Below are 13,176 nucleotides of genomic sequence, written 5' to 3'. Positions count from 1 at the left end.
TACTGAGTTATATAGTTACTCCTTTCTATCACTTCGATTTTTTTTGTAATTGGTTATCTACTAAAAAGTTAATTATAAACGATCAACTGAAAAAACTCAGTTTTCCTTCTTCGTTACACCCTATCTTCCTTTAAAAACAAGTCCTGGGTCATGTTTTCAACATTTTTAGACACTTTTAACAGTATCAATAAATTGACAGGATACTGACCTGGATCGTTTTTACAAATAAACAAGAGATATCAGTTTTCTTAATAAATTGGGTTTTGTAATTTGTTAGTTGATATTTCATACATTTTCTTCGTTTGTTTGAACAGTTATTTTTAGATTGTCGGTTATCACCAAAAAATAAGATGCTCACTTAATTCTCCTTCGATCTATGCACTATGTCGACTTGTTCAATGATTTAAACTAAAAGAACTTTCAGACGATCCATATTTAGACTTTCATCAACTAGTTTAGCAACAAACTTTACGTTGATAAGACGCTTACGTTTATCTGTCAAATCCTGAAGAAATAAATATGGTTCTTGCTCCTTACCTATTAAAATTTTTATACAAACTTTTAAGATGATTGCATACTATATACAAACACATTGTAGTTGAACTGAACACGATTCATCGAATCAATATTTAGATCAGTTTAGGGGTTGTGGAGATTGTTAAGTTTTTGATTAAGGTTATGGACCGATTGATGTTAGACCTCCATTGAGAACCTGGTAGCACTGGACGGCCGTTTCAATCAAAAACTTAACAATCTCCACAACTCCTAAACTGATAATTACCATGTGCTCACTAGTGACTAGCTTCGTGAGAAAACTCTCGGAGTTCTGGTGAGAAGCCGTGACCAGTGGAGCTAATCCGTGTCGGGTAGAAACAGGGGTATACCTTAGCACAATTGAAGATGGTCGCGCAACTTCGTGGATTGATTGAGGTTAGACATTAACACCACTGGATGCCAGCCTAGTGGTCCAGTAGGTTAAGCGTTCGCACGCGAGACTGAAGGCCTTGGGTTCGAATCCCACGAGCGGGATCATGGATGCGCACTGCTGAGGAGTTCCACAGTAGGACGAAACGGCCGTACAGTGCTTCCAAGTTGTCAATGGTGGTCTAACACCAATCGGTTCATGATGTCAATCAATATTTAGATTTTTGCATGCGTCATTCATTTTATCTGAACGGGTTAACTAATTACCACCAGACTCATTGGGTAACTGTAGATGACTTCAAGGAATATAAGACATTGACGACTGCTAGCTAAACCTTTCTCAAAGGATACTGAGAGTACCATAAGTTTGGTCCCGATGAGGTATTCTTTGCACATTTCTGCAGTATTTCAGCATAATATCCTCTTTTTGCGTAAATAGTTAAAATATTTATGGAAGCTTTTAATAAACATTACCTGCCTGTCATATTTATCTTCATTATTATTGGTTTGTCACCTTATAAATAGAAATCATTGTTGACTGGTTAAAAAATCTCACTAGTTTTCTCCATTCAACCTCATAGAGAGAGATGTTTCGTTATGTTGAATCATAAATGTACAGTACATATCAATAACAAGATACTATCAATAGAGTAGGACTTGAGATCAGGATAAATTAAAACCAATTATATAATTTCCTACTTTTAATAAATATAGTGAAACACTAACTCTTTCATCCACTTTACAACAAATACATAGAACTCAATAAAATACAAGTTTTCCTATAATAAACTCTGTTCTGTTGTAGAAATATTCATCATTTAATGTATATAACTGTGTTATCTACATGTAAATGATCATCTTTTCTCAAAATAAATAACATTCGTGTAATCGACTTGCAAGTGTAGAATTTATAGGTTTTTAATAATCAATCTGTTGTATAACTGACTCACTATATTGTGATTCGCCAGCGAGCAATCCATAGTCTTAAGTCAATGAAGTGTCACCAAGTTAACCTTCAACTCTCACTTAATGAATAGACATGTATTTTTTATGGGTTTGTAGTGTCGGTTATTATGTTAAGCCCATATACCTTATTCTAGCTTTCAGACAGCTCAATCTGTTCATTCTACTTGAGTCACATTTTGACCTTGTTATTTATCCGCTTATCAATCTTGACTGTTTTTATATGAGCGCGTAGGTGTGTGTACATTTCTTATCCCATTACTCATCACGTCTGTCACTTGCTTTTGTGTGACTATAAATATTAATTAAGGCTTAGTTAAATGGGGGTTGGCTTACCCGCCATCTCCACTGCGCGTCGTTTCGCTTGTTCTATTCCATTCGCTTCATATACAAAATATATGTACTCATAAGTCCATTTTCGTTATTTGATTTATTTAATTCCGTTATTGATTAACGCGATTTAAGTCGATGATTATATACGAGAATAGGCGATATATGTATTTCAATAACAATCATTCATACGATCGAATTAAAGAAACAGATCACGGGCCACTAAAGTGGAGAGCCCGTCAACAACATCGTCCGATCTAAATGACGACAAAATAAAGGCCCCCACGGGTTTTTCAAAAATGACTGATTGTAATCTATGTCAGACAGTTTTCAGCGAGTTTAGATATCTTAGCAGCCTGTTATTTGCCTTAACACTTCGATTGGTTCAAATTTATTTATGCTGTTGATATAGTATTTTCTTAATAATTCAATCAATGAAATACAAATCGTAATCAAATGATAAGCTGCATATACGATAATAGTGTAGTAGTGTAGTGTAACTTAAGTAACAACGTTATTTATAAACAAGGTATTATTTTCAAGTGCGGTTAAATTATGTGAATTAGACATAAAAATGTTTGATTTTAAGAAATCTAGCAACCATGACAATGGATAACATTAGGTTGTAGTCAATCATTTATTTGTCAGTTTCGTTACTTTTCTGATTGAATTACAAATTACTTGACGGTGATTGGTTCATCATTCGAGTCAATTGTCCAATAGGGGACACGAAGTACCACAAGTCAGGTTTATATCCGAAGCCCCATATATATGTGTGGATGAAAATAATTTGAATAAACAGTATGGATGACAATTACCGGCGTTATGAAGAATTACATAAATAAATAGATAGTGAAAAGTCGTCTACCACCGTTTTATTATTTTACACTTCAGGCATTTTGGTCATCAATAAAGTACATTATGTTGGTTAGTTCATTATGATTTTTAAGCATATTTTTGATCACCTTTTATATTAACATGATAAAACAAACACGCAGTTTCTAAGTAGTTACACATCAATTAATGAATAATTTAACTAGTTTTTTTTTACTGCTAGTTAAAATGATTAATTTTAATCCTAACTATAGCATAAGGTCCTGTATGATCATTAGATTTACATAAGAATTAATAAAGGTACATATTCACATACCTCAATTAGAGCACATTAAAATAATTCTTATTCATTCTATAAACTAAATTCAATCTTTAAAAATATTCTGTAAAACGTTCCATATTTTCATGAAGAAGTCCTAATACGTTTAACCAATACCTTCTTTTAAAATATCTACATTTTTTAAATGTAATTTCTATGATAGATTTTAGCATTTGTTAGTGTTGAATAATTACTTTGTTATTGTTATAAACAATGGAAAAGACCTAATTAGATAATCCTTCTAAAGTTTTGTCATCTTTCTAACTTACTACAGAGAAACAAAGCACCTTTTTTTTCCTATTATCAATAGTGGCAACATTTTTATGATATTGTTTTACATAACCAAAGATCCGTTATCTGCAATTATACAAGGAAATTAAATTCTGTCTTTACTAATACTATATATATATCTTGAGCTCGAAAAGACAGCAGTGATAATAATACACTCAGTAAAACGTTTATTACGATAGGACTGTGTATCTTTAGAAATGTTTTTAATGTAATGGGACAAATGGTGTGAAAGTATAACTTTTGATACTATAATATGAAGAATTACTATTTATACCATAATTTGTAATTAATTCTGTATATGTATATTCTCCTGTTTTCGAGCTTTCGTTTGACTAATAAATCGTTGTCATATGTCTTATTGTTCCAGATTCATAATCATTTAGTTATTTCACCATTACTTCAGTGTAGCGTCACGTATGACTAAGTCATGTGGATGTTGTGTTGCTGTTTGATCGAACATATCAAGGATACTATGGGTTCTGAGTCATGATTGAATAGAGTAGAAGCAAGAACTAATCTGCTTCCTGTACTTGTCCGATTCGATGATTAGTTGAAGGGAGCTTAAGTGTCAGTAATTGTTAAGTTCTCAGTTGCTGTTTATTGTTCAATGTCAACAGGCTAAGATAAGGGCACCGGTCCTACTGGAGATATAGACGAGCAAATCGATAGTCGAAGTCTTAAGATGATACAACGATTCTCCTGTAATTACGCCCTGATCACACAAGCCGCAATATAATATTAAACATCTATTTTTATTCGTTATATTAGTTTTGTGCCATAACAAAAAATGCACTAATCACGGTAACTTGGTTAGACGAGATAGAGCGTATTTACTAACAGCAGTCATGGGTTAATTAGTCGAAAAGTTTGGTCATTTCATTGGTTGTTTGTAGAATTAATATTGAATTATCGTCCCTCAATATTAAGTCCGTGAATGAGATTAAACAATCCCCAAATACTACCTTTTTTCAATGGATTCATGACAGAAACCTTTATTTTTCAAATTAGTGAATATCATTACTATATGCATCAATGTACTTTTACTTAATTTTTTCAATTGACTATTCCATATTGTTTTTGGTAAACCGTACAATCCATTAATAAAATGTTGGGGTGATCCGGTAACTTGCTTGCAAAAGATAAGCAAGCATCAGGAAACACTAAGATCCGTTTCATCCAATCAACGTTCACTTGAAGTGTTAGCCAAAAATATGAAGGAAGTGAAACGTCACATACTGAGGTTCTGATTGGCTGATTGCTACACTGTTACTATGTTTAGTAGCATTCCAGATTCTTCTAGCAACTCAAGAACATTTGAAATATTATAAAAACCCTGTATTTTCTGTGTTGAGACGAACCTTGGAGTAAACTACTTCTCGCATGCTTTGCGTCTTCTCTCTCGTGTTCAAGTCGCTTTATAGTTCTAGCTTGGAGGTTACAGAATAGCTTAAGAGACGAATATAGCGTTCAATCTGCAAGACTTATCACAAAACAATACTGTACCCAGTTTCAATAAATACGCTTGACTATCTTGTTGACTAGTGTGACTTCTTTATTTCATTTGGTCATATGATTTAACTGAAGAAAGATAAACGTAATTTACAAAGCGCATCATATCATAAACATAAAATAACCAACTCAATGGGTTGCTTTTTTAGTATAAGGAGATATGGAGATTATTCATGAACTGACCTTTGTTGGACAATCATTGAAGACCAAGAAGCGCAGGACTTCGCTGCAGTGCGCGTTCACCACCTCATCAGGGATCGACACCAGCACCTTCAAGCTTTTCAGTGAACATTTAACATTTCAGATTATACCTTAATTTTTATGCACTTAATCACTGTTTGTGTCATAGATGTTATGAACTAGCATCCTCAAACTCAAAATAATAAAATATTTAGTATAGTAAATAACTTTAATAATCATGCATTCCTAAGTATATATAGAGATCAATTGTTTTATTCTATACAGTAGTATGATTCAAAGTGGTCTTGAGTGCTGTTAGAGGTATGCACTCAAGACCGAAACTATTATGTATTTGTGATAAGCATGTTACCAAGACATAAGGTAACACATGTTCATAGAACTATAGGATATAATAAATGTTAGCAGGTATAAGTAGTATGTAGTACTGATTGGAAGGGGAATGCCTACCTTGTAGAAGATTGAAATAAAGAGAACAGGAAAGAAATCGGAGGTCAGTCGAGATAATAACACAGTTAGAGGAAGACATAAAAACGACGTATTTAATGTGTGATTTTTATATTCTGCTAAGCAATTGTGTAATTTTGTATTTGACAATTAATTGGTCTTCCCCACTCAAGTTCTTGTTCACTATGATACATATATATATATGCATGTATAATTAATGAAGTAATCATATACAAGCCAAAAGATGGTTAAACGTAACATTTAGCAGGAAAACAGAACATGAATGAATTAATCTTGAAATACCAATTTTATTTGTTTCCGATGTAATTTGTTCTCTGAATAAAGTTTAAATCAATTAATGAGTATTATATCAAATGTTGACATAAAATTTCTCTTTATTTATTTCATTCGTCAATTTTCATAATAATTATCCTATTTTTCGATCTTTTTTCTTCCAAATAATATAAATGACAGTTCAATATTTAATGGTTTTCATTTGTTTATAATATTCCATTTAATCCATTGATAGAAAATTACCGAATTGTGCAACTTTCCTTTCAACTTGTGAAAGATATTTATCTGGTATGCCAGCCTCTCTAAAATTTAAGAATATTTTATTTATTTTTATTCTTCTGTAGAAGGTTATAAGTTTAAATCAATAAAATAATAGGTAGATTATCTTTAATGAATTACACACAATCTCTCTCTCTCTCTCTCTCTCTCTCTCTCTTGTTAAACCATATTATCATTGTGCATTATATACTTAAGATCTATGACAATCTATCTTGTTGAGAGCAGTCATAAATGTGTGTACGTGACAGTAGCTGGCATATAATACGACATTAATTACGGTCAACAGTGTTGGTGTGTCAGTGGTTGTTATTATTATTATTATTATGAATAAAAAATAACGGCCATTATAATACTTAAGTAATACGTATAATATTGTTCAAAATTTTGTTTTAGATAAATTCAGACAACGTATATTAACTACTAGTGGTTATTCAATTGATTTGTGAATGCAGAAAATATGTATCTATTCAATGAGCCAATACATATCTACATTAGTCAATTCACTTCGAGATATTGATAAACAAAGACATAGAATACCTTACAGCTGGTAGTAAATATCTATTTAGTGGTTATCGTTACTCACAAGACTATTGGACTACTGTTCTAGTGTTTAATATGATTATAAACAGATCGTAGTACACCCTGTGAACGTCACCACGAAAACGTGGGTACATTCAGCTGAATGACGATTGAAAAACGACGAGGAACTCCAAGATTTCAATCATACATACCATTCAAAGTGTATTTCAGTACATTGCTTTCACTTCAAACAAGCATTATAAATGCAAATATTGTTAGTTTTAACTTACATTACGACAAGTAAAACTTACTAAGATGTAGGCATATGATTTTAAGAAAGATATAAAATGTGACGTAAAATACTTCTTATGTTCCGCTAATAACCAAAACCAAAATAGAACTACTTACTTTAACTCTTTTAATTTACGTGTTTTCGCCTCGTTTAAACGCAAACGCCTTAATCTTGCTTCTTCATTTAATCGCAGACCTTCTTCAAATACAGCATTTCTTTCTGCAACGCGTTCTTTTTCTTTTTCACATATTTGAAGGCGAAGATCTTTTAAATTTTGAAAACTCTTCTGTTTAGCTTCATATTCAGCGCGTTTATCATTTTCCACAAGTTCTTGTTGACGCCTTAAAAAGTATATGAATTAAAGTAAAAACATTTCTTATCCATAAAGCCATTTTCTCAATCATATTCTATTGAAATAGTTGATCTAATTAAAAAAAAACGTATCATTGATCGTAATTTTAATGCTTCTGTTTATGGTAACATAACGTGTATATTGTACTAACTTATCGGCTTCTAATTATGCAAACCTTTTCGAGCTTTTTTATGATTGACCTTACTTGTCTCAGATATACACTATTCTTATGAGTATCGAAAAGGTTAATTGAGCAGTGAATTATTCATCCTCAATATTCATTTACTTGACATATGAGCATTGAATCAGTGATTTTATGAAAGTCGCTTTTTATTTCTCCTTAATGAATGAACACATACGTTTATTTTATAGCAGACTTTTCATACTGTTTTGTTTCCCAATTGCGTTTTATTATTCTTATTGCTCTTGCCGTGTTTTAAATGAAATCAACAGACTGTTGAGTCAAATAGTAACTTTTCAAGTGAGGAATATGAAGAGATTCAATAATGTAAATTGGTTCGTTGTACTTTTCTTTCATATTTTACTTGGAATCTTGAATGTTAGTTGATATTCTACGAATAGGAGAAGTAAAGTGTAGTATTGTAACCGTACCCCTTAGAATAATATTAATCGGGTGAGAAATGAAATTTGAATCTATTAAAATGCCAATGTATTCATATGTAAAGGGTCGTTTAAAAGGAGGAAAAGATATATGATCTCATTAAAGTATGCTTCAAGAGCTTGTTTTTAATTTATATTTCTGGAGAATAAAATGTTTTGTAGTCAATCATCCCCACAACTATAATCATCACTAATTTCTTCACATAACCTAACCACAAAAATCTCACTTTTAGAGTTTACTTACATAATAAATTTCAGTAATGTATGCGGTTGATGGTTTAAACATTGAAGTGAAACTTGATGAGTTGTTTGAATTCAAAGTCCGCTTGCGAGCTTGAAGGATTAATGTTGAAATTTAGTTAGGAATGAAGTTATGAGATTAGTCATTTTGTCTATACGATAGCAAAGGGTATCAACTAAGATTGCATTTTTAAACATTTAGAAATAACTGAAGTTTGTAAATGTTCAGCATAAATAAAGATATAGTTATTATTTATGAAACCAACGTATATCTACCATTTAATAAAATAACAAAGAGTGCAAAATTGAATGTGTGATATAAAATAATTTACTTCAAAATTCTTTCAAATTCAACTCTTTCACGACCAGCTTCAATTGCTAACTGACGTTTTCTGTCTTCAGCTTGTGCTGCTCTAGCTAATTTCAATTCATTTTCTGTTTCAATTTTTTTCTGTGCAGCTAATAATTCTTTACGTCTCCATTCTCTTTCATTGGCTTCAGCTGCACGTTTAGCTCTTAATGCATCACGTTCTGCCGCCTCATCTGATGCTCTTTCTTGTAATGCACGTAAACGTGTGATTTCTAGTTCTTTCTCACGTTTTATACGTATTTGTTCGGCTTCATAGGCAGCTTCACGTTCCTTTAAATGAGAAAAGAAAGTTAAAAATCATATTCATGATTGAATTTCTCTATTTCTCTTAAAATTACAGCGTTTATAATGGTTTTCTAATCACAAATACAATAAAGCTATTTAACAAAGTATGTTGTTTTAAAATAAATAAATAACGACACGATTTCACCAACTGTGAAAATCACATCAACAGTGTATCTAAAATGAAATCTGGTTTTTGAATGATTTGATGAAAGTAGCAATAAGAATTAATTAGATCCAAATTAAATGCCGTTAATCTTCTGATTTAAGTGCAGCAGACTTCACCAGCTGACATAAATAAACATATCTGAATCTTCTTAAGGTCGAATTGATATGAATTTTTTAACTTTTAAAAAACGTTCCGTCAGTTTAATTCAATATATCCGAAAATATTACTTCCAAATACATACATTTATCATAAAACTAAGTCGATTGTCAAGTGAAAGTCTTTGCTTAAAAATTGCTTAGCAAGCTAGGTAATTCACAAATATGGATAGATATTGACTATTTGTTCCCAACTATTATGTATAGAATTACTGTAGTATATACGAAATGGATTACAAGAAGGTAATGATTTCTTATCAGCTATATTAAGCACATATTGTATTCAGTGTTTATGAATTGTCAATTTTGTTCAACATTATTTCCCATTACTTTGACATGGACAAAGTGAGAACTGTAGAAAAACAATATTACTTGACTCTTTATGATTCAGTTACCAAGAGAAAACATTCTAAATTAGCTGTTATATCAATTTCAGTTAAAATTGAAGTAGTATTCTCCATGATTTTACACATCTACACAAAAACGTATTCGATAGAATTTATTTTCTGAAAGTTAGTAATTAAAAATTGTTACTAATGTAATTAATGAACGTAGACTTCGTGAGAAAAAACAATTCACTATTTTATACACAAACAAACAGAGCTTTTATGAAATATGAAAATCATACATTGATTGCACATCTTTCATTTGTTGTTAACATACTACATTATCCTTTCAATCCTGATGTTCTTCATTTTCCTTTCTTTTATTTTTATTTCATTGTTCTGCTGATAAACATTCTACTCCTAATTCTTGCTAATTACTACTTATTTCTGCATAAGTAGTGCAAGCCACACCGGTAGTTACTAAATTCAAACAAGAAGTTCTTTATTTAAAATGTTTGTGGTTGTGTAATTCAGTTGCTTGGTATTTAATGAGCTATGGTTTGGAACAAAAGCTAGTGAAGAACTTGCTGTATTTCTATATCACGCTCTTTATCAATAATAATATACACCTACAAATTAAAAAAATCAATTTCTATCGATTTGTTACTAGAAATAAATCTTAAACATTCCTTAACCTCTTGTTATCATTTTCCAAGTTCTACTTCGCCACGTCGATGCCAACCTTATCTACGTAGCGCATTTCGCTTAGTTCTTGTGTAGCAGCTTTTACAATCCTTGTCCACACAATACTATTTCATTGTCAGAGAATGAGAGTTCATAAATACAAGTTGATTATTCGCTAGCTGTTTCTACAAGAACTTACATTCAATATTTTATATTGAATGATTTCATCAAAAAAATCAATAATGTTTTCGTGCCAATAAAAAATGGTTTATGGAGTAGTGGCTTACTGCTTTTTCATTTTGAATTTGCATTATTTTCAGATCCATCAGACGATCTTTTTCCTTTTCAATTTCTCGTCGTTTTCGTAATTCCTCATTAGCTATATTAAGCTCTATTCTCATTTTTTCTTGAATTTTTCTTTTTTTCTCTCTGTTAGCAATTTCTTTCATATTCTCGTCAGCTATTCGTTGTGTCGCTAAAATATTTTCCTGTTCGGTCCGTTCTAATTCCAACAAACGATCTTGTTTGTTCTCCTCGATTTGTTCTAAAACTCTACAAGCTCCAAGAATTTCCTAAGAAAAAATTGATAATAATAACAACAAATTTCACAGAATTATCAAAATCCATTTTAATTTGCTTCCACCTATAACTCGATGATTACGCTCCTGATATCAGGATTCGCCGAAATTCTAAAATTTTAGTTTACTAAAAAACAGTCTTATAGTGAAAAAATAAATCATATAAAATCTATAAATCGTTTTGAGTAAACTGATGCAACTCATAAGATTCTAAACAAATTGGAATCAATGAATAAACTAAACGTTAGAAATTTTTCTGGTAAAATCCGGATGTTACTTATTGATCACGAGATCGTAGGGAAGATTTTTTTGTTAAGAAGGATAAACTCAATAGTGTTGATATATTTGAAGTGAAAAATTCATTTATTAAACTGTCATTTTCTTCACATATGTAATCATAAGCACAAATTTTTAAAAAAATGTGCGCACTTTGAGATTTCACAAAATATTCTTCTGATAACTTGAGAAACAATAAACTGATATTCATAGCTTTATTATGGATATCTAATTAAGTGTAAAAAACTCCGCCTGGCGTCCCTCCGTGGGCTACTGCCGGTCCCAAGCCCGAATAAAGGAGGAGGGTTGGGCATGGGGTTAGCGTCCCCATCCTGTAGAAAACTAACTCGCTAAGAAAACGCTAACCAGAAAAAATTATTCAAACCTTTTAAACTCTGCCCTGGGAGTCAGAAGCTCTTCGTTTAGAAGAACTATGACGCCTCATGATGAAAGCCGAATTCCTTCGGAAGTTACGAGGTCGATGCCCCTTCTGACAACCAGAGCGACCATTTATTTAGGTACATGGAATGTTCGTACAATGTGGGACACCGGGAGAGCCTTCCAAATTGCTGCAGAAATGAGAAGATACAACCTAGAGGTACTTGGGATCAGTGAAACACATTGGACACAAGTTGGACAACAACGACTAACTACAGGAGAGCTCCTGTTATACTCCGTCCATGAAGAAGAAAATGCACCACATACACAAGGAGTTGCATTGATGCTGTTCAAACAAGCGCAAAATGCGCTTATAGGATGGGAATCTCATTGACCAAGGATCATCAAAGCCTCCTTCAAAACAAAGAAAGAAGGCATTTCAATGAACATCATCCAATGCTATGCGCCTACCAACGACTACAATGAAGAAGCTAAAGATCAACTCTACAATAGGCTGCAGTCAATCATCGAGAAGTGCCCAACTAAGGATCTGACCATTCTGATGGGAGATTTCAATGCCAAGGTTGGAATGGACAACACTGGATATGAAGACATTATGGGACGACACGGACTGGGAGAAAGAAACGAAAATGGTGAGAGATTTGCAAATCTATGTGCCTTCAATAAGCTGGTCATAGGCGGCACCATATTCCCACATAAACGCATACACAAAACCACATGAGCTTCACCGGACCACACCACGCAAAACCAAATCGACCATATTTGCATCAACAAAACGTTCAGGAGGACTCTAGAGGACGTGAGAACCCAGAGAGGAGCTGATATAGCATCAGATCATCACTTGCTGGTCGCCAAGATGAAATTGAAACTCAAGAAGCACTGGACAACGGGGCAGACAGTATCACAAAAGTTCAATACGGCCTTTCTTCAGGATACTGACAAACTCAACAAATTCAAGATAGTCCTCAGCAACAAGTTCCAGGCCTTTCATGATCTACTCAATGGAGAAGGAACTACTGTGGAGAGCAACTGGAAGGGGATCAACGAGGCAATCACTTCAACATGTCAGGAGGTCCTGGGTCACAAGAAGCACCATCACAAAGAATGGATCACTGTTGATACACTGGATAAGATTCAAGAAAGGAGGAACAAGGAAGCGGCAATCAATACCAGTCGAACAAGAGCAAAAAAAGCCAAGGTACAAGCTGAATACTTAGAGGTTAACAAGCAAGTGAAGAGGAGCATCAGAACCGACAAACGTAAATCTGTGGGAGATTTATCAACGACGGCGGAAAAGGCTGCAAGAGAGGGAATATGAGACAACTGTATGACACGACAAAGAAACTCTCTGGAAATTGCCGCAAACCAGAACGACCAGTCAAAAGCAAGGAGGGCGAGGTAATCACCAACATTGAAGAGCAACAAAACAGGTGGGTAGAACACTTCAAAGAACTCTTGAATCGACCAGCTCCACTGAACCCACCCAACATCGAAGCAGCACCCACGGACCTCCCAATCAATGTTG

At 33.0% G+C, this 13,176-nt stretch overlaps 1 protein-coding gene across 1 annotated transcript in view; it reads right to left on the bottom strand.

Moving 5' to 3' along the window:
- Positions 1-403: 403 nt before the first annotated feature.
- CCDC19 (Cilia- and flagella-associated protein 45) overlaps positions 404-13,176 on the bottom strand; it is a gene marked incomplete at both ends in the record, with an annotated part of 33,180 nt that continues 20,407 nt past the window's right edge. Inside the window, 5 exons of the mRNA XM_012944573.1 lie at positions 404-537; positions 6,353-6,411; positions 7,316-7,540; positions 8,745-9,052; positions 10,686-10,970. Of these exons, the coding sequence (XP_012800027.1) occupies positions 404-537; positions 6,353-6,411; positions 7,316-7,540; positions 8,745-9,052; positions 10,686-10,970 (1,011 nt within the window). The remainder of the gene's footprint in view (positions 538-6,352; positions 6,412-7,315; positions 7,541-8,744; positions 9,053-10,685; positions 10,971-13,176) is intronic.

Source organism: Schistosoma haematobium, chromosome 1 (assembly GCF_000699445.3).
Source record: "Schistosoma haematobium chromosome 1, whole genome shotgun sequence".
Lineage (NCBI taxonomy): Eukaryota > Metazoa > Platyhelminthes > Trematoda > Strigeidida > Schistosomatidae > Schistosoma > Schistosoma haematobium.
The sequence above is the reverse complement of the archived record's forward strand: the minus strand, read 5'-3'. Positions and strand labels throughout refer to the sequence as shown.